The sequence below is a fragment of the Gopherus evgoodei genome, chromosome 15 (genome assembly GCF_007399415.2).
Source record: "Gopherus evgoodei ecotype Sinaloan lineage chromosome 15, rGopEvg1_v1.p, whole genome shotgun sequence".
In the NCBI taxonomy this organism is placed as follows: Eukaryota; Metazoa; Chordata; order Testudines; family Testudinidae; genus Gopherus; species Gopherus evgoodei.
The window spans coordinates 21,050,833-21,073,673 of NC_044336.1; the positions used below are offsets into that span (position 1 = coordinate 21,050,833).

The window sequence follows — 22,841 nt, forward strand, 5'->3', positions numbered from 1 at the left end:
TCTTTCTCGGTGTTCTGTTCCAATAATCTTGGATTATTTATTATATTTAAAACACTTGGTTCTATCTTTTGCTTCAGTTAAGGTACATTTTGCAGCACATTCCATCTGCTTACATAAGGACCTTTGGTTTCTCTCATTAATCAGTGAGCAGAATTCTGAGAGGCTTGGTTTGTTTTCCTCCTGGAAGGGGGCGGGGGAGAGATTGCTGCAACATGGGATTTAAATTAGTGCTTGCTTCTCTAATGGAACTTCCTTTTTGAATCTTACCAAGCTGTACAATACACTTCTTATCAATGAGGGTGGCATTCTTGGTGGCAATTACCTCAGCATATAGGATAAGTGAATTACAAGCATTCATGATTAACCATCTCTACACAGTTTTTCATATGAATAGAGTACCTATGACACCTCATCCATCCTTTGTTCCAAAGTATTGTCAGATTTTCATATTAATCAGTTTATTCATTTACAAGTTTTCCTTCCAAGAATTCATTTATCTCCAGCAGAAGCTAAATTATGTAACTTTGATGTTAGAAAATTTTTACTATTGATTTATTATTAGTCTTTCCATAAGACTTCAAGATTTTTTATTGCTTAGGGTAGTACAATCCAAAGGAATGGCTATCTGATTTGTACGAGGATGGCATATAGTATTTCTAAGATAAAGACCACGTCAAACATTCAGACTCATTCTACTAGAGCACAAGTGACATCTGTTGCGTGTCTAAGTCAAGTGCTAATACTGGAGATTTCCAGAGCAGCTTCATGAACTTCAGCTCATACATTTAAAAAAAAAAATCATTAGTAAACACTTTACCCTTTTAGGAAGGGTGGTTTTACGATCTATTTTTAAATAACTCCTGCCTCCCGTCCCATTTAAGATTACTGCTAGCTAATCACCATGAATGGGATCCACATGTACAGTACTCAAAGACAGAACTGTTGCTTACCTTATAGTAAATCCGAGAGAGAGCTCATCAGTTTGAGCATTTTCTGCACAACACCACTTCCTGCAGGTATTAGGTATTCAGCATCAGTCTTCTTTAAACAATGTAACAGGGTCCAGTATTACTTATACTTGATTGTGATATAGACACATTTAAATCCTGAATTGTACTAATGAATTCAGGCTTTGTGTCATCTCTCATATGTAACATGGATGTCATATTAGGTTTAAAAAGTCAGCTGATTTTAAAAGCCCTCTTTCTAACAATCTCCATTTTAATTTAAAAGTAACTTTCCTCTTCCCCCAGACTTTGAACAGAGAAGTAGGGCTTAATGCTTGTGTATAGGAAAACAGTGGCTGATTATAGTTTCAAATGAACTGCAGAACTAAGTGGTTGCACCTAGAGCCACCAGATGTTGAGTGTTTTAGAAAAAATTACATCTATTTGCCCTTTATCTTCTGTCTACATTGAAGAACTCAAACAAGTTGAGATTCATGTAAAAGGTTGTTTAGTCAGACAATATACAAATGATATTTTAGTTTCCAGTGAAGTTTGTGAGGTAGTAATAATACAATAATATTAAAAGAAGCAAAACACAAACTCCAAAAATAATGTATTGTTACTTTATTATACGTTATTAAAAATGAACTAGTGCAGTAGAGATATTTATATGAGGGTTTTGCCTTTTCAACATTAGTAAATGATAGAAATAAAGGATTCATGTTCAAATAAGACTATGGAATCAGTAAACATATAAGTCATGTCCTAAACCACATAACATGAAGGTGATGTATCAGTCAGTGCCCTTTCTACAAAACATAACTTAGCAGTGTGAGAACTGCTCATGTTTAGTGTCTTACTTTAGACAAACTGAAAAATTGTAATGATGCTTAGGGATTTTTTTACTTCAAACTATTAATATATTTAAAAAGAAAGCTGCCACGGTAGATTAGCCACTATTTCACCTACTTTACCTGTTCTTAAAAAAATTTGATTTGTGAAGTACAGCAATTTTTTTGGTAAACAAATGCTTACTTTTCCTGCCCACCTGCTTTGTCTTGTGGTGGATTTGGCCTCATAACTCCAAATGATCTTCGATGGTTTCTCATTCTCTCTTTTGCATTTTTTTTTAGTTTTACCAGTAACTAATATACTAGTGAGTTGCGCACTTGAATTTTTTTCCACTGATAAAACAAACTTAAAGTGAATGGACCCATAATTATTCAGTCACAGTGATTCATGGTAACAGGTTTTCTAAAATAGAAGTTTCCAAACTTTGTAGATTTTGAAGCAGGCTTATTATACTTCTCCCCACAATTCTTTGGGCTTGTTTTTTTTTCCTGTGTGTCATACAGTTTGATTTCTTGTACAATGTTTTCTGAATGTAACAAGACTAGCACAGTTTTCGAACAGTACAGTGACTACTCTCAATTTAATGCACCCAAGTACCTTACTCTATGGAAGAGTTTTTTTCTTTACTTATTGACTTGAATATCATGGGCAACAAGCCCGTTAAATGAAAATCCTAAATAAAATGTCACATTTTCATTTCCTTGAGGCACGGAATCATAATGTAAAGCTACAATATGAATCTGTCCAACATGACCCTGTACAAACAGTTTTCCATTCTCTGTCCAACCTGAAACCCTTCTTAAAACATCACGTATTTTGCCTATATTCCACACATCACCATGTTGCCACTTCATCCGTCGATCATTTAGGGAGCCATCAATTAATTTATCAATCCTAGTCTTGTGCATAATCTTTATTAGACCACTGCCCTTTCCCAGGAAAAAATGTGTGTAGATTTTTTTCTTTCTTGGAGCAATATTTTTCACCTTGATGTCATGCATGCGTTTCATAGTCTGAAGAGCTGATATGAGAATATCATCTTTATCTGGATTGGGTTCTTTGTCTAATGCATCATCAGGCCAGTACAGTAAGGTGAGCAAAAAATGGGCACTTGCTGGAAATGCTGTTCTTCTCTGTTTAAAGAATCTATTGCTGAGTTCTCTAAGTGTTTGAAAAGGAAGAAGTTTGGAAGATCCAGGAGATAAACATGCTAGTGTGATGTGACACAAAATGTAATTGATGAGATCAATATCCTCTAGCCTGCCTTTCTGTGGGTCATCTGGGTAAAAATTAATGATTTTTTCTAGCTTTTCAACTGACCTCTTCTCCTTTGAATCTGTAAAAAATGAAAGAATAGTAGTGACACTACCACCACCATACTTATAAATGTTCATACGTCTGATGAGTTGAGTTTCGGGTTCTGCATTGTTTTCTCCCATAGGATTCTCAGAGGTAAAGAACTTAGCATATACCTCAGACTGCCTTTTCAACCACTTTCTGGGTTTGTAAACTTGTTCTTCTTTCTCCTCCTTTGCATCCTCATCTTGTTTCTCCTGGTTTTTATCTGTTTGGAAATAACTTAAATCTTCTGAAATCCAGTCCAGAGCATTATAAATGTTCTGATGTAAGCCTTTTAAACGACTGTGAAGCTTTCCCCAGGGTTTTTTAATTTCCTCAGGAATGTAGTCTGTTAGCAAATAACGCACAAGCTCAGGATGTTCCCCTTGTGTGTTTCTGGGAAATACCTCAAGTGTAGACAGGAGTTTTAGTAGACGACATCCCACTTCAACCTCTCCAAAATATCCAGCATTGTTCATACTATCTATCTCTGACTTTGCAGCCTGTTGTGCAGCCCTGAAGCATTTCATAGCTTTAAGGGCAATTTCTATCATCTGAATGATTCCACCAGGAGTAGCCTCATACATCTTTTTGTCCACAGTAAAACTAAACCATTTCCTGTACACTTGACCTTCTGTATCCAAAATAAAAGAATCATTTGGCAAATGAGATTTGGCCACCCCTGCCCAATATTCTGCATCCTCAAATTTTTCATGATTGTAATGCAGTCGAGCAAGTTGCTGGGCAAAGAAGGCATCTTTTCCCAGGCATTCATAGGCAGTTTTTAAAACCTCTATAGCTTTTTCACAATCTTCAATTTTACAGACATGCTCAATGAATGGAGAGAAGAGGCTGTCAGTATTGTCTCCCCTGCTCTTCTTGTCGCGTCGCATAAACAAATCTCTGATGAACTTTGTGAACTCTTCTCTTCCAAATCTATGGTTTAAAAGCACTTTTTCCTGAAGAAGTTTCATTGCAATTTGACTCTGAGGCTGACTTCCTGAGAGCTGATGCAGAATTTCTTTTGCAACCAAGTAATGTATGATATGGACAGATGAAATACAGGTGGTATTTTCTCTTAATTCAATAAAAATAACTCTTGCCTGTTCATTTAAGTTATTTTTGAAATCATACTCTCTCACTCTCTTTTCTGTATATGCCCCCAGCCCTAGAAAAGCTTCACAGTGTGATAATGAAATGTATGAATTGTGTACATAGAAATTGAGCAGAGCAACATACTTCATTAAATTAGTAACAGGGGAAGAAAGGTCTATGCCTTGCAGGAGGTGCTCTACAAACTCTCTCACATATGTTTCATTAAACTCCTCACTCATTAGGACAAACGTGAGAATAAATTCAGGCTTGAAGTCTTTCTGCTTTTTAAGTTTTTCTATTTTGGTTTTAAACAAGTGTTTCTCTTGATCTGTCAGTTTGTGAGTGACGGCAACTGTATCGAGGGGAGAATCTTTGCATAGCTTTTCAGGGACATTAGATCGTTTACAGCCCAAGAGGATGAAACAAGGCTTGGAAAAATGACTTCTTCGAGCTGCCATTGCATCCATTAAATCATTTTTTAATTCATCCAGATAATCTTCATCATAATCTTCAACAAGGAGGAGGACTGGGAGAGAATTCTTCATGTCATTTTCATCATATTCTCTAAAATTAACTGCATGCTTCGAGACAGTTGCAATTGGGTATGAGGATTTGACCACAGCACATCTTAAATCCTTTCTTCTTTTCCATAGTACTTGCCTTGCAATGGTGCTTCCTCCACTTCCAGGTTGATGAAATATTTTTAGTTTAGCCACAGAATACCTGATTCTGTTCCCATGTAAAATATCATCTAAAATTTTATGAACCTCTTCACAGGCCTCCCGCTCAATGACTTCTCCACAGCTCCCTTTATCAGCAAGCCAGAAATTTTTCCAGCTGACTTTTCTACCTTGGTAAAATGTTCGTTCTATCTCTTGTATTTCTTTTGTGCTCAGAAGATCCAGTTTGATATCATCACATTGATCTGCACACAGTATTTCAAGGGAAGACATTTTTTCTTCTTCCAGAGTTGGAAGCACACACAGACCTTTTGTGGAAACTGGTAAATGTCTGGGACATATTGCAGATGGCAGCATTTTTTGAATAGTGGCATCTACGTGACTTAGCTTCATGCCAACAATGCTTCTCTGTTCTAGTGTCTCAATATTACAAGATGCCTGAGCTAGGTTAGCCCACTTTTCATAATTTTCTTTGGACTCTGCAATGCATATGATATAATCCATGCCATTCATTTCTGTATAGAATTCCTGGAAGGTGTCTACAATTGGCTTCTCCACAGGTGATAAGAGGAGGAAAAGTACCATAAAAGATCCCTTAGGAAGGATTTCATCACAGATAAATGAAATGGCTTTCTTAAGATACTTCTTTTTAGTTCTAATCCAAGTGTCTTCATCACAAGGTTTTTCATTCCCAAGGAAGTCACTGCGTCCATTGCAAAATATCCAGCTGGTGTGATCAAATAGGCCCAAATGTTTTTGAAATTCAGTGGTGCTCATCTTGCTTTCATTGGCATAATTTTGCAAGAAATGTGACCTTGTTTCATGATGCTCTTTGTACTTGGCATATAAACCTGACACATTGGAATCCTCATCAAAATCAAACACACAGAAAATATTCATGCGCATTAAAAATTTGACAGATTTCAGATCTTCTTTTCCACAGCTATTTGTGACAAGAATGTACAATAGAGAATCATTCATATAGTTCTTGCCATCAGTGAATAGGACTGATAACTTCCGCCCTAAATTTTCAGAAATTTCCATAGGGTCCTCACTACTGGAGGACTCAGCCTTTTCCCTTCTGACATCCTTCTCTTGTAAACCCTGAATAAAAGCCACTAGTTCTTCATTCTTTACAGGCTCAGACTTTGTTCCCACTCTTTGATAGAGAACTGGAGTTCTGTCGAAGTTCACCTTATTACTCTGTTCGTTAAATCTAGGTAAGCGTACTTGAAAGATCTTCCCCTTCACTGTACTGGATGATGGTTCAATGTCAACCTCTACCACAAAGCATTGGTCTTGAGAGTCTTTCTGAATCACTTCAGTAAAAATAGGAGGGTGAATGCAATTTCTTGCAGCTTCTTGTTCAGATGGTTCAAAACATTTTTCAATGTAATCTAATGCATCTACATAGATGTCTCTGTCTCTTACTGGTATGCCAGCTATCTGTCCGTGTTTCCAGCCCTTGTCTTCAACACTGTCCATTACACCAAAGTGTATCGTGCCATTTGTTCGAACATTCATGCAGGCTGAGGCATATCTAATCACTTCATAGGCAAACTTTGCTTGCAGTCGTTGCCTGTCCAGCTTTGCAGCAGTTGTAAAAGATTTGTATTCATGGCAAGGGGTGATCAAATCTATGACTCCAGTTTCTGGAGCAAGAATGCTGTTTTTCACATATTTAAAATTAATGTCTTCATTTTTAAATTGCCTGAATTTGCTCAGAGTTAATGATTCAACTGTATTTTCATGTAAGGAATGACTTTTTCTACTTCCTCTCCTGCAAAAAGTAGACATTGTTTTTTCTGTGTGCTCCTTACCAGTCTCTTCTGCTGCCCCAGAGTTGTCTGTTTCTGCAGATCCCTTCTGGTAAGATGTTACATGAAAACTTTTGGGCTGTTTGATGCTGAGGGCCTTTAAATCACTGTCTGTCTCTTCAGTTGGTGCATTAGCCTTCGTAAACACAGCTGAATTCCTGTTTTTTACTCTCTTTTTATCATCATTGGTAGTGATATCAGAACCTAACACTTCTGAAGCCTTAATGCTGGGATTATCTGCTTGGGCTGAGTCTACCCCTGCATTTTTCTGCAAATGTTCCAAAAGTTCATTTCTTTTCCGTGTTATTATGTGGATTTGGCCTCCTTTCATACCCATGCTTTTGAGGAAAGGCTCATCTAATTCTTTGAGTACTGGGCCAGTCACTTCCTCTTCACAGAGCTTTTCTACATATTCTTTCTTAATTCCAATAGATTCTAGCCAGCATCTAACATGAGACTCGTTCCATTCAGCCAAAGGTAGCGTTTTGTAGTCTGAAAACGAAATTGTGTGTCAGTAGCACATACTCACGGAGGGTTAGTCTTTTTTCTTTTTTTTTTTTTTTTTTTATTTCACCACACCATGCACTCTGAATTAGTGTTACGGTCCTCTTTAAAGCCTTGTCTAGACCCAGAGTTAAATGTGTGATGTTAGCTAACAACATGTTTGAAAACTCTCTAGTGAAGACAAGACAGTTTAGATTTCAACCTATACTAATCACATTGAGTTAAAGGCCAGGCTTCACCTACCCATGCCCAGGTTTTAACTCCCCCATCTTAGAACGTGTTAAAGAGAGCCTGGCTTGTCTACACTAGACTTCTCAAGCATCTTAGATACAACTTCCTAACAATGCACCTTTTATTCTAGTCTAGACAAAACCTAAGAAGAGACTGTATGGCGTAGCTTCAGGGACTAGTAGACAGTATGAAGCTTCATACTTTCCTACAGTTTAAGGGCAGAAGCGACTATTACATCTTCTGGTCTGATAGCCTGCCTATCACAAGACATTAAATGTCACCTAGATCAGTAGTTTTCAGACTTTTTCTGGGGACCCAGTTTTAGAAAATTGTTGATGCCCAGGACCCAACGGAGCTGGGGATGAAGGGTTTGGGGTGTGTGAGGGGCTCAGGGCTGGGGCAGAGGGTTGGGGTGTGCAGGTGAGGGCTGCAGGGTGGGACTGGGAATGAGGGGTTCAAGGTGTAGGAGGGGGCTCTGGGCTGGGGATGAGGGATTTGGGGTGCAGGAGGGGATCAGGGCTCTGTGTTTGGGATGAGGGATTTGGGGTGCAGGAGGGGCTCAGGGTTTGGGGGTCTCAGGGCTGGGGTGCAGGAGGGGCTCAGGGCTGGGGGCAGGAGATTGGGGTCAGGGTTGGGACATGGAGTTACTTCTAGTGGCTCCTGATCAGTAGCACAGCCTGGGTGCAGAGACAGGTTTCCCTCCTGTCCTAGCCCTGCAGATCGCCCTGCGCCTGAAGCAGGTCTGGTTCCTAGGCAGAGGCATGCAAGTAGCTCCACGTGACTCTTGCCCACAGGAATGGCCCCCCAGCCGGCCAATGGGACTGCAGAGCTGGTGCTTGGGGTGGGGGCAGCGGGCGGAGCCCCATGGCCACGGACCTGCTTCTGGCCACTTCTGGGGTGGAGCACAGTGTCAGAACAGGTAGGCACTAGCCTAGCAGTGCTGACTAGAGCGATCCAGTGCCTTACATGCTATGACCCAGTACTGGGTCGCAACTCAGACTTTGCTGACCTAGATACCCCTCTGTTATTCAGAGATGTTAGCGAGACTAAAGCATTTCAGTCCTCAGGAGAATGCCTGGGGCACGCAATGTAGTGAACAGGAGAGGCCAAAGTGCTCTCGGTGCCCAAGTCTGCAAGGGCAGGGGCTTGATCAGATGAGATGTGCCCCAATGATCCCAGCAGGCAAACCATACCCCATGCTGCAGACTCAGAGGAAGGCAAAAACTAGGGATCAAGTGTTGAGGTCTAGTTACAGTTGGGCCACTGATTTCCTCTGTTTTTGGGGAAATTGCTGAACAATTATGTCTGTTCCCTTCTGCTCAATGGAGATACCAGCTCCTTACCATTCTCCCAGGGCTGCTGAAAAGATTCACTAGTTTGCCCCACGTTAGATAAGTAAAATGTTATATATTCAAAAGAGAAGTATTAAGGCAAATTCCATTACCCAAGAAGTGCAAACCTCTTAAAAGAGAGACATACCCATTTTCTTGTAGAAGAAGTTTATCCTCTTGCTCAGAAACTGATCTAAAGGGGGGAAAAGCCATAACAAATAGCTTAATGATTTGTTTCTATATTGTTCACTCACTTTTTGGGGGGTGTGAGGGAACCATTTATGTGTTTAAGTTATTTACTGAATTTAAACAAACCTGGGTTTGCCATCTAGCTCTGCCTTTCAGTCCCCAGTATGAAAGGGGTGGAAAAATAAACCTAATAATGTGAGACACTCTTATTCATAAACCAGGGCCAGTAGCCATTCGCTCCTCTGCCCCGCTCCATCCTACTTTTTTCTTGTGAAGGTGGTAAAAGGTGCCAGATTGAGGGCTCTGTTCCTCCATAGGGCAGTGGCTGTCCAAGCTTCACACTGGAGGGATCAACTGCAGGGATGAACAGATAGCTTAGGCTTTTGGCCACTGAGTCCTGGGTATGTTTGCTGAGATGGCCCTCAAGAGGCCATTTGTGATAGTATTTCTCTTGAACGCTGGACTGAAACTATTCTGACAGCTAGATTTCAGATACACCACAGAGCAGCCAACATAAGGCTGGCAGAATTAAAATTTTAACTACTGCATTAAATCTGTTACAGTGTGGTCTGAATTCCACTTCTTCACCTTTACAAAGGTCTGTTTACTCTGTCTTCTCCCCAGTAATGCACTTGTCTGGACAGTACCTTACCTAGTTCCACATTAAGAGAGGGCTCTTGAGAGCCTGCTTAATGCTGCTTTGCTTAGTGAGTAAAAATAATTACATGCCCTGTTCCTGTAGTCAGTTGGCAAAGTTTGTAAGTCAGTGGGACTCTGGTTATATCATGTAAATCAGTGAAACCACATTCTAGAGCCTTGTCTACATAAGTTGTACTGCTTTATACCATTACACTTTAAAGTGGTACATTCCTGTCCCCTCCTTAGTGTAGACACACTCAGTTTGGCATAAAGGTGCCTTAAACTGGTATAGTTTATTCCTCTATTACAAACAACTCATCCAAAAGTGCAGTGTGCAAAATAATGTGCAATAATACAATTATACAAGAGAGTGAGAAAATATAAATTTAACAATGCCTGCAAATAAAGATTTATAAAAGGTCCCTCAAGCAAACAGAGACAATAGAACATTTAAAGAACAACAACAGGTGCCTCAGAATATGTCAAGGAAAATTTGTAAGTACAAATAATAGCCACAGATTTCTGTACCACACTATGAAAGGTAAATTCTGCTCTCATATGCCAGGTCTGTGGAGGCGAGTTTCTACACAGCTGAGATCCAGTTCCGTAGTGGTAATTCCAGGCTCCTACCTGCTTCAGGGATGTGCTGTAAGTTCAGATTTAAAGGCAGAAGAATCCTTAGAGTGGATCATGAGAGCAGCCTGCAGCAAGTTAAGTGGGGTGAGCATAGGATTGGAGAAAGATGGTCCAATTCCTGTGAAGGGTAGGGCAAAGAAGGGGCAGCAGGCTAGTGGGGGGTGCGAGCAGGGCCAGCTCCAGGCACCAGCCAAGCAAGCTCGTGCTTGGGGCAGCATTCCCTCTAATCCTTTTTTTTTTTTTGCTTCACCGTTTTGGCCACCCTACAGGGTTTTTTTTTTCTTTTCTTTTTGGTTCACCGCTCCAGCCACCCTGTAGCGGGCGGCGGCACGGAGGAGGGGAGCACCCTGCTGGGAGCGGGCTATGCACTCTGTCTGCCCTAGCTGGTGCCAGGTCTGCAGCAAGCCCAGCAGGGCAGCCCGCATCCTTCCCTCCCCACTGACTGGAGCAGCGCAGAGACCTCCCAGCAGGTGGAAGGAGCCACGTGGCGAGCACCTCGCTGAAGGAAGCCCTGGCTGCCCCCCTTCTCTCTACCCCCCGTTTCCTGGGGCACATCTGTAGCACCAGGAGTCCCCCTGCACCCATGCTCCGACCGCCCTTCATGGTATTTTTTGCTCTGCTGCTCCGGCCACCCCACAGGTTTGAGGTTTTTTTGTTTTTTGGTTCGGCGCTCCAGCGGTCCCACAGGTTTGCTTGGGGTGGCAAAAAAGCCAAAGCCGGCCTTGGGTGGGAGATTGGTGATAAGGGGTTAAAAAGGAATGGGGAACAAATTCACACATTTAAGTAAACAGCAAGACTATGGAACAGATACGAGAGACTGATGGGTATCTGCTACCTATGCAATCAACAGCCTCCTAAATTCTTTTGCAAAAGCAACTCTACAGCTGCACAAATACTTTTTCAATTTTTCTTTTTAGCTGATCTCTTTAACAGCTCCTTGGTGTGGGGCCTGATTCAGTGAAATCCTTTCCCTTGGAGCAAAGTGGGAATATTAATTCCTTGGGCGGGGGTCACAGCCCACACTCTGAAGTACACAAAATGGGACCTGAAAATTTGATCAGAGTTTTTGAGGAAACGAAAGTTATTTTTGACTGTCCTGGCTAAAAAGCTCCTCAAGGCGGCAGCAAAGTGTAGGAGCTGGATGCATTTCTAAGTAGTTACATGCCTGATCAGAACCAAGCCCACTGAGATCAGGGATAAAAATGGCCATTATCTCAGCCCCTACTGAAGTTAGAGCAACCCCGTGGGCTGCCCTATGTTACAATCCACTGCCTATGGGCCCAAGGGGTTGTTTTGGCAGCCACAGAATGTAGCACTGCAGCAATTCTGGCTCACAATCCTATTTCACTACCACCACAGGGTGCTGTAGAGTGGTTATGCTGGTTCTATACCACAATGGGACCCACCCCCAGTCCACACTATGCGCACCAGGAGGGAGAGGGTTGTCAGTGACTGACTGCAGTTGTTTTGTAGCCCATAGGGCTAGCCTGCTTGCTTGCTTAATTCTTTTCCTGCATGTGAAAAGGGAATATAGAAAAACCATGAACCCTGGGTGCCTGGTTTTCTGGAGATCAACAAGTTTGCAAATCAGGCTCTTAGATCTGGAATTTCCCCATCCTGAGAGAAACCCAGATCCTCAACATCAGTGTTGGAAGTTAAGGAGGATCAATGTAGCTTCTGATCCTGCAGTTTAATATAGAGCTGCCCCACATTGTGCTCCATGGGGCTGGGATCCTCATGGGAGGAAGAAGGGGACAGGATGGGTGGCCCTGTATTTGTGTGGGGCAGTTCCAGGGTTGAGGACATTCTCCAGCCTCATAATGGGTATGGCAAAGATAACGCCATGGAGAACGCATTACCCAGAGATCCACCTGTGGGATTTAATCTGCAGGGAGGGTAGAGAGGCAAAACAGTAAACACAAATTCCACAGGCATGTCTTCCTCTTAGCCTCCTGCCACAGGCTTCTTGCAGAAGGGGCCATTGGCCCCTAGAAACAGATTCCTGTCCCAACAACAGGCTTCCCCATGAGAGAGGAAAGTTTCAGAATCTGGGCGTGGCAGGAAGACAATAGCCCTCAGGGAACATGGCTGTTGCAGTGCAAGGTTTCATTCTTCCGATCCCTGCTGTGCCTTAGGACATCTGAAGAAGTGAGTTTTTTTAGCCCCGAAAGCTTATGCCCAAATAAATCTGTTAGTCTTTAAGGTGCCACCGGACTCCTTGTTGTTTTTGTGGACTAACACGACTACTTCCTGATACTTTGTGTCTTAGGAAGTGTCAATTGCACTGAGTGACCCAGAACTAAATACCCACAAAGACCATCATATTCATTCCCATCCGCCACACCTAGCCCCTTCCAAGCCAAGCTACCTTTACTGACTTTTCAGCCAACTCTGAAGCAGTGCTACAGGGAAGGCTTACCTGACACAGGCTGCAGCGGGGGAGAAGCTGCCTGCTCGCTCGTTCTTCATTGAAGCTCCAGTTCTGAGAGAGGAAATTTTTCCCTTTACGGTTGAAGATTTGATTGTGAAAAGAGAAACTGATCACAGGACTGGACAGTAGCCCATGGTAGCGAGTCTCTCACGAGGTGACGTCCCCAAAAGTGCGTGGGAGAGAGCGTCTTCCCCCCCCCCCAAGTGAGCTTGAAACTTGTCCAAGTCTCCACCCACCAGACTGAGCCTGGCTAGAAATCAAGCACAAAGCGGGACAATTCCGTGCTGAGCTGTGAGCTCAGCTGTTTAGCTAGCTTGCCCGAGGCCTGGTCTATGCAGTTTATGGCCTGATTTAACCATGCAGGTTTTTCTTACTGACATAGCTAAATCTGCACAGCCCTAATGTGTAGCTAGTACTGGTGTTCAGCTGCTCAATAACACCTTTCCTTAGGGGATACGCTGTAACAGTATAAGCATCTTTTACCAAGGTAGCAGCTGCCGTGCTAGGGTGATCTAGTTAAAGCAGTACAACATTTGTGTGTAGGCAGCCCTTTGCTGCAGGCTGTACTGTGAGCCCTCCCAAACGAAGCCATTGGGGTGGGGAAGAAATGACAAAGAACCCCTCCCCCTCCCAGGGTGACCATATTTTCCCAAAGGAAAAATGGGACTGGTCCAAATCCCAGTGTGAGTCCTGCTCCCAGCCTTTCCTGCTGCCCAAGCTGGGCCAGCCCAACCCCCCCCCCCCCACTGCTCACCCATGTGGGGCCAGCCTGAGTCTCCCCTTTGCCACCCAAGCCTCCCTGCTGCTCTCCCTGGGCTGGCCAAGGCCCCTCTCTCCATCCCTCTGCAAGCAGGACCAGCCAGAGTCTGCCCACCCAAACGCTGGGCCAGCCCAAGGCCAGCTCTATCCCCTGCACACTGGACTGGCCCACAATCCCTGCCACTTCCCCATGCAGAGCTGGCTTCCCCAACCTGCTCTCCTGACCCTTTCCTCCTATGCAGGGCTGGTGTTGCTGCTTGACCCCCACCCCCCAAATGTTCCTCTGTGCCCTACTGGGGTTGCATCCCACTTTTTTGGAACTAATGTGATTTTTGTCCACTTTGCTGTTGCCAATTGATGATCATGTCGGTGGCAAGAGAAAATGCCCGTGTGTGCCAAAAAAGTCTAGGACAGGGCTTTAAAAAAAAAAGGGCCTGTCCCAGCCAAAACAAGATGCATGGTCACCCTACCAACACCCCTCCCCCCCCACCAAAAAAAAACCAGCCATCCCCACACTCCAGGGAAATGTTTTCCAATGCAAGTAGGGTGACCAGATGGCCTGATTTTAGAGGTACAGCCTCGATATTTGAAGCTTTTTCTTATATAGGCTCCTATTCCCACCCACCCTGATTTTTCACACTTGCTGTCTGGGCACCCTGAATGCAAGGAACTGTTTGGGTACTACAGAATGGGCTGAAAAACCTTGAACTGTGCATAAATCAGGAATTGCAGGGAGATTTGCAGCCAGATCCTCAGTAAGAGGTTCTGCAGGAGCCCAAAGAGGGGCTGGGATCTGACACAACTCACAGAGTGCCAAGTGTGCTGCCCTCTTGCAGCAAAAGGGCTAGGTGTCAGGGAAGGGTGTGGGTGTGAGCAAGAGAGAGAGAGAGACACACACAGACCCATGCCATGTACATACCCATGGTCATGGCTCTGTGAAGGACCTGCCGCAGTTTTGCTGTGGAACAAGAGTGGAAACCTCACACAGTGCCGGGCCGTCCTTAGGCATAGGCAGAATAGGCAGCCGCGTAGGGCCTCACTCTGCCTGGGGGGGGCACCACTCTGCAGGCAGCCCAGACAGTGTAGAAGCAGGGCTGCTGGGTCCTAGAGAGAGCCGAATGCAGCACAGTCTGAGGAATGGGATTGGCTGCCGGGGTCTCTGGGAAGGGGAGGACGTAGGGGTTGGGAAAGGAGCTCACTCTTTCCCCCGGCTGAGGTGAGGTGAGGCAGGCTCTGTGGCTCTGGAACCAGTATCCTTTGTTGTCTCCCATAACATCCATTCTTCTCCCCCCCCCGCCCCATAGAGCACCCCCTCCTTTCTCCCTCCTCCCCAGGAGCACCCCTCTCTCTCTCCTCCCTCCCCTCCGTCAGGGCTGGGTTGGGTGAGGTGCTGGAGGGGAGGGGGGGCTGCCTGCAGAGGAATGAAAGTGAAAGTAACTCACTTCCTCGGCAGGCAGCCAGAATTGGAATGTCACACAGGGCTTGGCTGGGGTTAGCCAGATGTGTGAAAAATCAGGGTACGGGATTGGGGTACAGTGATCAGATATCCCTATTTTATAGGGACAGTCCCAATTTTGGGGTCTTTTTCCTTATATAGGCTTCTTTTACACACCCCCCCACCCCCCATCCCTGTCCTGATTTTACACACTTTCTGTCTGGTCACTCTAGGTGGGGATAATTGGTGCCTATATAAGACAAAGCCCCGAATATCAGGACTGGCCCTGTAAAATCAGGACATCTGGATCTGGCCACCCTAGCTGGGGAGCGCCTCTCCCCCGGGCTGGCAGCTGTCAGCGATCCATCTCATCCGGGGGGAGCTACACAGGGCAGGATGAGCTGCTGTGGCTCCATGGGTGCCCCGTCCCTGAGATCAGATGCTGTGCTAACTTCACCATGGTCTGTTGGGCTGGCGGCGGTGCCCACTGGTGTGTGATTGGACCTGAGGGTTTGCTGCTGCTGTTGCCACTCTGCACCCCAAGAGGTGCATTTTGGGGTCCTGCAGTTTTCCACCTATCTCCTCCTCTACTGCAGCTGTTGGACCAGCAGGCTGGGGGGGGGGGTGAGCCAAGCATGAAAGCAGTACTGTGTTGCCATTTAGATTGTCATTTAACAACTTCGTTTGCCAAAAATTCTTGCTAACAAACCTGAATCCAATTTCAATATTTTTTTAAGTCAGTATCTTAGCCAAAAACAGAAAATTAAGTTGTTGACAATTATTAGTGACAGGTTTGGTTTGAGGCAGGGAGTGGGTCAGTTTTCATCAGAGAAACAAAAAATGTTGACTGACTTTCCTATAGCCTGTTACTCCTGATAAGAGCCCTCCAACAACTGTAATATGCTCATCTCCTTACTAGTGTATAAAGCAGGGGTCGGCAACCTACGGCACATGTGTCAAAGGTGGCAGGTGAGCTGATTTTTGATGGTAGCAGCAGCGGGCTGAGCGGCTCAGCCCATCTCTGCTCTGGGGTTCCGGCTGCTGCCCTATTGCCAGCTGGAATACCAGCCATCGGCCCCACTCAGCACCTGCTGCTGGCCTGGGGACCCCCAAGGAACCCCAGGCTGGCAGTGGGCTGAGCAGGCCAGTTGAACCACTCAACCTGCTGTCAGCCTGGGGTTCCATTCACTCAGCCAGCAGCGGGCTGAGTGGGCTGGTGGCGGGCTGAGCAGGGCCGGTGGGGGGTTGAGTGGCTCAGTCTGCTGCCAGTCTGGGGTGCCAGCAGCACTCAGCCTACTGCTACTCCGGGGTTCCGGCTGCCGGCCCCTTGCCAGTCAGGAGCTCAGCCGCCAGCCCCCCTCTTCCTCCTGCCAGCCTCGGTGAGCAGAATCCCAGGCTGGTAGCGGGCTGAGGTGGGGTTGGCGGCCGGGATCCTGGCTGGCAGGAGTTGGGAGTCAGAACCCCAGACCAGCAGCAGGCTGAGCAGGGCCTGGGATCCTTGTCTAGGGTTCCAGCCACCAGCCCGCTGCCAGTTTGGGCTTTCATTTACTCAGCTGGCAGTGGCCTGAGCAGGACCGGTGGCCAAGACCTCAGATAATAACAATAGTTTATTTATATAATATAGACATAGAGAGAAACCTTCTACAAACATTAAAACATATTACTGGTACGAGAAACATTAAATTACAGTGAACTTGGCACACCACTTCTGAAAGGTTGCCGACTCCTGGTATAGAGTGACCATATGTTGTACTAAGATTCACCTGCTTTTTTTTTTTTCCCTGTGAGTCAGTATAACTTGCCAGCCCAGAAGTTGGGCAGCCAATGTTTTACGTTTTCACAATGTTTTCTCCAACTTTCATAAAGTAAATACATAGTTAATATGAGTTAAAAAGGCCAGGGACACTTCTTTGCGAAGAATCTGTACAGCAGATCATGCCCATAGACGATCCAGAAAAGAAATTTGAGGTTGAATTTTTTAATGTTGTGATGGATAAAGCAGTATCTGCTGTTGATGAAAGGTTTAATACCTTGCAAGTACACCATGAACAGTTTGGATTTTTGTATGACATAACTAAATTCAACGAAACAGGAAAACAAGAGCAACTAATGACAAAGTGCAAGAATCTAGAGAGCCTCCTGAAGCACAGTGATAGTTTTGATTTAAATGGACTTGAACTGTACGAAGAATTGAGTACACTGTCATCAATGTTGCCACATGCAAAATGGATGATGGACATTGTACAGTTTATTCATACCCACAGACTTGTTGACATATATCCTAATGTGTACATTGCCACTCCTATTCTACTGACAATTCCTGTAACAGTAGCATCAGGAGAACGGAGTTTCTCAAAACTAAAGCTCATTAAAAACTATCTCCGCTCTGCAATGAGTCAGGAACGCTTGCCTGGTCTTGCTATTCTTGCGATCGAACAAGACACGACTTTGTCTTTGTCATACGATGACATTATTACTGATTTTGCCGCCAAAAAAGCCAGAGAGATTGCTTTTAATTAAAAACAAATCTTTGTTTCAATACCTCTTCATATAAATTTCCAATAAAATTTTGATAAATTAAAAAAATATATATTTGCATCATTCTGTCATATCAGAATTTTTTCTATAGTGCTGCTTCTTTAGTGCTAGTCCATCAGCATTACAGTGTGCTTAATTAAGTTAAACTGGTTTTAATAACGTGAACGTGGCAAGTTTTCCAATACTGTAAGCTTATGTTTGTGTTGCTAAGAGCAGATCAGGCACAGGGGCACCAGTTTAATAATCTCGCCTAGGGCACCATAAATCCTAAAGCCGGCCCTGGCCCTGCGGCTCTTGAGCGGTGAGCCCGGGCTGGGAGGATCCGCGAGCCCCTTCCCGGGGAGCCGCCCAGCGATTTCCCCGGGGGTGCGGGGGCAACGCTTCCATACCCCCCCACCGGCGCAGCGCCAGCGCCCGGGGCTGCCTCACCCGTCGCCGAGTCCCTGGGGGGGGGGCGGCAGCGCCCTGCCCCGTCCCCAGCCCCGAGCGCGGCACTGCGTCCCTGCCGAGGGTTTGCAGCCGGCGGCACCGATCACGGGGCTGATGCTCCGAGGGGGGCGAGAGCCAAGCGCCCCCCCCGTCCCGCTCACTCCCCTGCCTCCAGCGGAGAAAGCCCAGCCCAGCAGTGCTCGGCCAGGTCCCGCCCGCCCGCGGAGGGCTGGCCACGAAGCCGACCGGGCACAGGGGCTGCCGACCCGGGCTGTCCTGTTGGCCGGGGATGGTTCCCTGCCCGCGCCGAGCTCGCCGGAGGGGCCCTAACGTTGCACCAGGCCCTACCGTGCCGCCCGCGCCGTTTACAATGAATAGCGGTGCTAGAAAGAGCCCCAGGGCTTTCACGTTCGTTTCCCCGCCGCTGAGCCGCGCCTGGGCACACCTAGGCACACGGCACTGGGCGGACTGGCTGCGCCTACCCTGAGCTCGCCCTGGGCTGTGCTCGGAGCTGTGCTCGCACCCGCTGCCTGGCTGCTCCTGTTTGGGTCCTTCCCACCCTGCCTCTCCTGCTGGCTCAGACGTGCAGCAGCCTTTAATGTTGGACGTTTACTGTCTTGGGGCAGGTTCTGCACTGACAGGACTGGGTTTGAAGCCTCCACACTAACGCCTGTGGGCGGATCTCTCAGTTCTGCTTCCCCCTACCAGGGCCACTGGGGAGGGAGTGGGGGGCACAAGTGCCCTGGTAGCAGTCTGGGTCTTCGGTGGCGGGGAGCCCTTCAGTCGCTCTGGGTCTTCGGTGGCATTTTGGCGGCAGGGATGCTTCTGTGCTGCTGAAGACTAGAGTAACTGAAGCCCTCTCACCCCTTCCCCGCCCCGGCCAGGTGAGTACAAGCACTGCAGCTCCTCCACTTTGTCCCAGGCCCCCTGAATCCTCTAGGCAGACCTGCCCCCCTACCAACCTCTCAACTCTGCAGCTGCCTGCTGTTCTTGCACAGCCCCCATCTCCCTCCTGGAGCAAAAACTGATTCAGTGTTGGTCAATGGCATTCACAGCGCCGCTGTAGCCTGGGGGCCACTTCTGGGCCTGAGAAATGAACAGTGGTGGGATCACGTCGTAATGTGGGGTTGGGCTGACACACAGTAGCAACAGAACTTTTGTTTGGGAAAAGCCACCTGCCTGGATTGGGGGGCTGAGCTCACCCCAGAATGAGAAGTAACTGGGGACTCATGCTGTGGAAGCTTAAACGCCCAATTGCTACCTGCCAGTGGGCAATCATTTTGGAGTTGGAAAAGCCGCAGTGGGGGGCATCGTCTTGTGAGTGTGCAGGGCCATGAGTCGCCTTGTGCGATGCAGATCTGTGACTCTTAGTAAAATGCCGGACATAGTGGATGGATTCGCAGCAATGGGGTTCCTGAACTGAGCTGGGACCACTGCTGGCACACATATCCCGATTTTGGAACAGCTCACCTTGCCACAGAGTGCAGCCACAGAAAGGGCTGCTTTTCTATGGTTGTGCAAGCTATTGGTGGATCACATCTGTATTGGCTGGTCACGGACATTGCATGATGCTCATATCTTTAAGAACACAGGGCTGTTGAGACAGCTGCAAACAGACACATTCTTTCCTGACCTCTGGATTACCAAGAGCAGTGTTGAAATGGCAACAGTAACCCTGGGGGACCCAGCCTACCTCCTGCTCCCCTCGCTCATCAAACTTCACACAAACCACCTGGACAGCACCAAGGAAAGATTCAGCTACCACATCAGCAGGTGCAGGACAGTTGAATGTGCTTTTGGTAAGCTGAAGGGACACTATCACTGCGATCTAGTCTTGTTAGTAACACAAAAGATACCCCAATGGTTATAGCTGCCTACTGTGTCCTGTATAAGATCTGTGAGGCAAAGGGAGGGTGGGAAGGGTGCAGCCAGGGTAGAGGGCCTGTCAGTTCAAACAGCCAGATACAAGGGCTATTGAAAATGCTTAATGCAGTGCTCTGTGGCTGAGGGAGGCCTTGAGAGTTTCCTTAATGCAGTGTGGAGGCCTGTACTTTACCTAGCCCAGAAGGGTTGGGGGCTGACAGGAATTGTGTGGTGCTTGGTGTACATTTGTTAATGTGCCTATTAATTTTGTGGTGTTTGCTATACCTTTATAATTATTACATTGTCACTGCTCATATGAGTTCCATCAACCTGCAATGTATTACACTCTCACTAGCCTTAGTCATTCATTCCACAGCATATGTTGTAAAGTAATAAATATGAATGTTTCCCAAAAGAGATTTTTATCGTGTACCAAAACCAGTGCACAAGTGCTGTGTTGCAACTTAAAACCCAATACAACACCACATTATTTTCTGTTTATTTCAGAAGTTAATGTCCGTTTCTACTACCCTACAGCTACCATGGCTCTCATAGGCCAGTGAATGTGCAGGGAGAGAGAGAGAGTGTATGTGTGTGTAAAAAGGAGGTGCTAAAACGGACCTCTCACTTGACTGTCTAATTGTGGCCAATTATTGTATTTTATCATTCATTTTATTGTGGGTGGTGTGATGTTAGGATTATAGAAGTATAAGACTGGTTAGTAGTTGGAAGAGACGAGTATGTATGAGGTATCTAAGTAAGCAGGGCTGAAACACAAGGCCTAGAGCCTGAGGCTGGTAGGAGTTTAGATTAGTCATATTAGCCCTTGGAGTTAAGAAATGCTTTATGTAAGTAAGTGACAGAAGAATAACCTGATGCCACAAGAATATGAAAAAAAATATACCAATGAGTGGTATTACGAAAAATTAGCTGCAAGGTTAATTTTAGATTAGAGAGGCACCTTTTCCCCCCGCCCCTTAACCATAGGATACAGGTTGCGTGTCAGTGCTGAGAATAAAAGGAACTATCACAACCTATGGAAAACAGGGTACCCCAATATTCTTGGGGGACACAATAAAAATTAGGGAAAAGAAGGTTGGCATTTTCACACACATGCACAGGGTATGAGGTACAGAATCACATCATAAAAGAGGGTGCCCAGATTGGGAAAACTGAGCTCCCCATGGGAAGACTCCAGCAGGAACCCTCCGTGTACTGATGATCAAGCCACGAGAGATCCATCAAACCCTGACTATCTAGTAGGATATGAGTATAACTATAGCTATAATTTGTGCACGGATAGATGTAGGATTTATCTGTGCTTGGATATTCATTGTTGGTAACTTTTATCAATTTTATTTAAGATATTAGAAATTGTTCTAGTGAGTGTGTGTGTTACTTTCCTTGGTCTTCATGTGTTCCTAGAGACTCTAGATCTGAAACGAGTAGCAGAGGAAACTTTACTCTGTTGAGCTTGCGACTATAGCCACCAGAGCCAAACCCACAGTGGTGTATACAATATTGCTAAATGCATTAGATCCGAAGGGACATGTAGCTGCGTTGCTTCTTCCATGAGGAACTTTTGGAGGCAAAGCCCCTGAGCTGGGAACAATTGGCAAATGGAGCAGCGAGTGGTGATATGGGCTTCACCCAAGCAGTGGAGGCAGCGTTGGTGCTAGTCACTCACAGAGAAGGAGAGAGGGCATGAAGTGCAGTACTTAAACCCGTAGTGAGTGGGCTGGGGAGGAGTCCCGCAAAGGGAAGAAAAGTCCCAAACAGTAACTAACAGCTATGAACGGATAATTAACTACAACTAAAGGAAGAAAAACAAAAGAAAAAAACAAGCTAAAAGCACCGAGGAACAGGGGTTCCAACTCTGGCCACGCAGCAGTAAGAGGGAACTGGAGCAGCATCCACCTGCCCAGCCTCTTAAAGTCTTGGATATGCTACACAGTTGATGCACAACGAATGTGCGGGTCAGCTGACACTGTTATGAACAGTTCCAGCTCCAGCACATGGTGTGCATGCACTCTTGGAATCCACATAGGGACCATCACTCAAAGAAGAATAAAAGGTAGGTCAAACAGGATTTGCAGCGTCTGCATTTGCTGCTGGAGACACCCCATCTGCCTCTCCCTTTTCTGCTGGGACTCCTGAGTTGGTTGGCTCTGGCCCTCTCCACTATCTGAAAATATTCACCCTCTAGGTCCCTCTGTTCATGGTTTAATGCAGCACAGGCTTGCAGGATCTCAGAGAACATGTCCTCCCGTATCCTCTTCTTTTGCCTCCTCATTTGGCTCAGGTATTACATGGGTGTGGTGGAAGCACCTCTCAAGGCCACTCTCCTACCACTTCAAAAGTTATTTTTCCTCCCTTGGTATCCTGCTGTTAATTGATTTATCTCCTTAGACTGACCTCACACTTGGTAAAGCAACCCCCATCCTTTCATGTATTTATACCCGCTCATGTATTTTTCCCTTCATGCATCTGATGAAGTGGGTTCTAGCCCACGAAAGCTTATGCCCAAATAAATTTGTTTGTGGGTGCCACCAGGACCCCTCGTTTTTTTTGCTGATACAGACTAAGACGGCTACCACATGTCTCCACTGCCCTCTGGTGGATGTAATAATGTCAGACTCAAATGTTTAAAGAACAGGAGTACTTGTGGCACCTTAGAGATTAACAAATTTATTTGAGCATAAGCTTTCATGGGCTAGAACCCACTTCATCAGATGTATGAAGTGAAAATGTTTATTGGCCTAGTGGTTGCAGCATAAAAACTCTTAACAGTACAGCACAAGCAGGGATTACCTTTAGCTCTTTATTTAGGAGTAAATATGAACACACTTACCCAGCCCCTGTATCTATCTCAGAAACCTGATGCCTTGCTCAGGAGGAGTTAAAAAAAAACAAAAACAAAACAAAAAAGGGCAAAACCTTCCACCTTACCCTTTTTGCTTGGTTACCTTTAACATGGATTTTCACACCCCCCCCCCCCCCCCCCCGAAAGCCATGCTATTTCCATGAAAACAGCAGCAGAGAGTGCTCAGCTTACTTTCTAGTCCTACCCATCTTCCCAGACTCCTACTGGTGAACAGCCATTTTCACTATAAAAGGGGAACACGCC

General features: G+C 45.7%; 1 protein-coding gene across 2 annotated transcripts; it reads right to left on the reverse strand.

Annotated features, from left to right (window-relative positions):
* Positions 1–1,556: 1,556 nt before the first annotated feature.
* LOC115635374 (sterile alpha motif domain-containing protein 9-like) lies at positions 1,557–13,331 on the reverse strand. 2 transcript variants are annotated; one of them, XM_030533974.1, is made up of 4 exons: positions 12,679–13,331; positions 10,254–10,324; positions 8,944–8,988; positions 1,557–7,221 (listed from the first exon to the last, which is right to left on the reverse strand). In XM_030533974.1, the coding sequence occupies exons 3-4, from the start codon at positions 8,945–8,947 to the stop codon at positions 2,423–2,425; spliced, it is 4,803 nt and encodes a 1,600-aa protein (XP_030389834.1). In that variant the 5' UTR covers positions 8,948–8,988; positions 10,254–10,324; positions 12,679–13,331; the 3' UTR covers positions 1,557–2,422. The 2 variants fall into 2 exon arrangements, with proteins under 2 accessions (XP_030389834.1, XP_030389835.1); XM_030533975.1 differs by lacking the exon at positions 10,254–10,324.
* Positions 13,332–22,841: the final 9,510 nt, after the last annotated feature.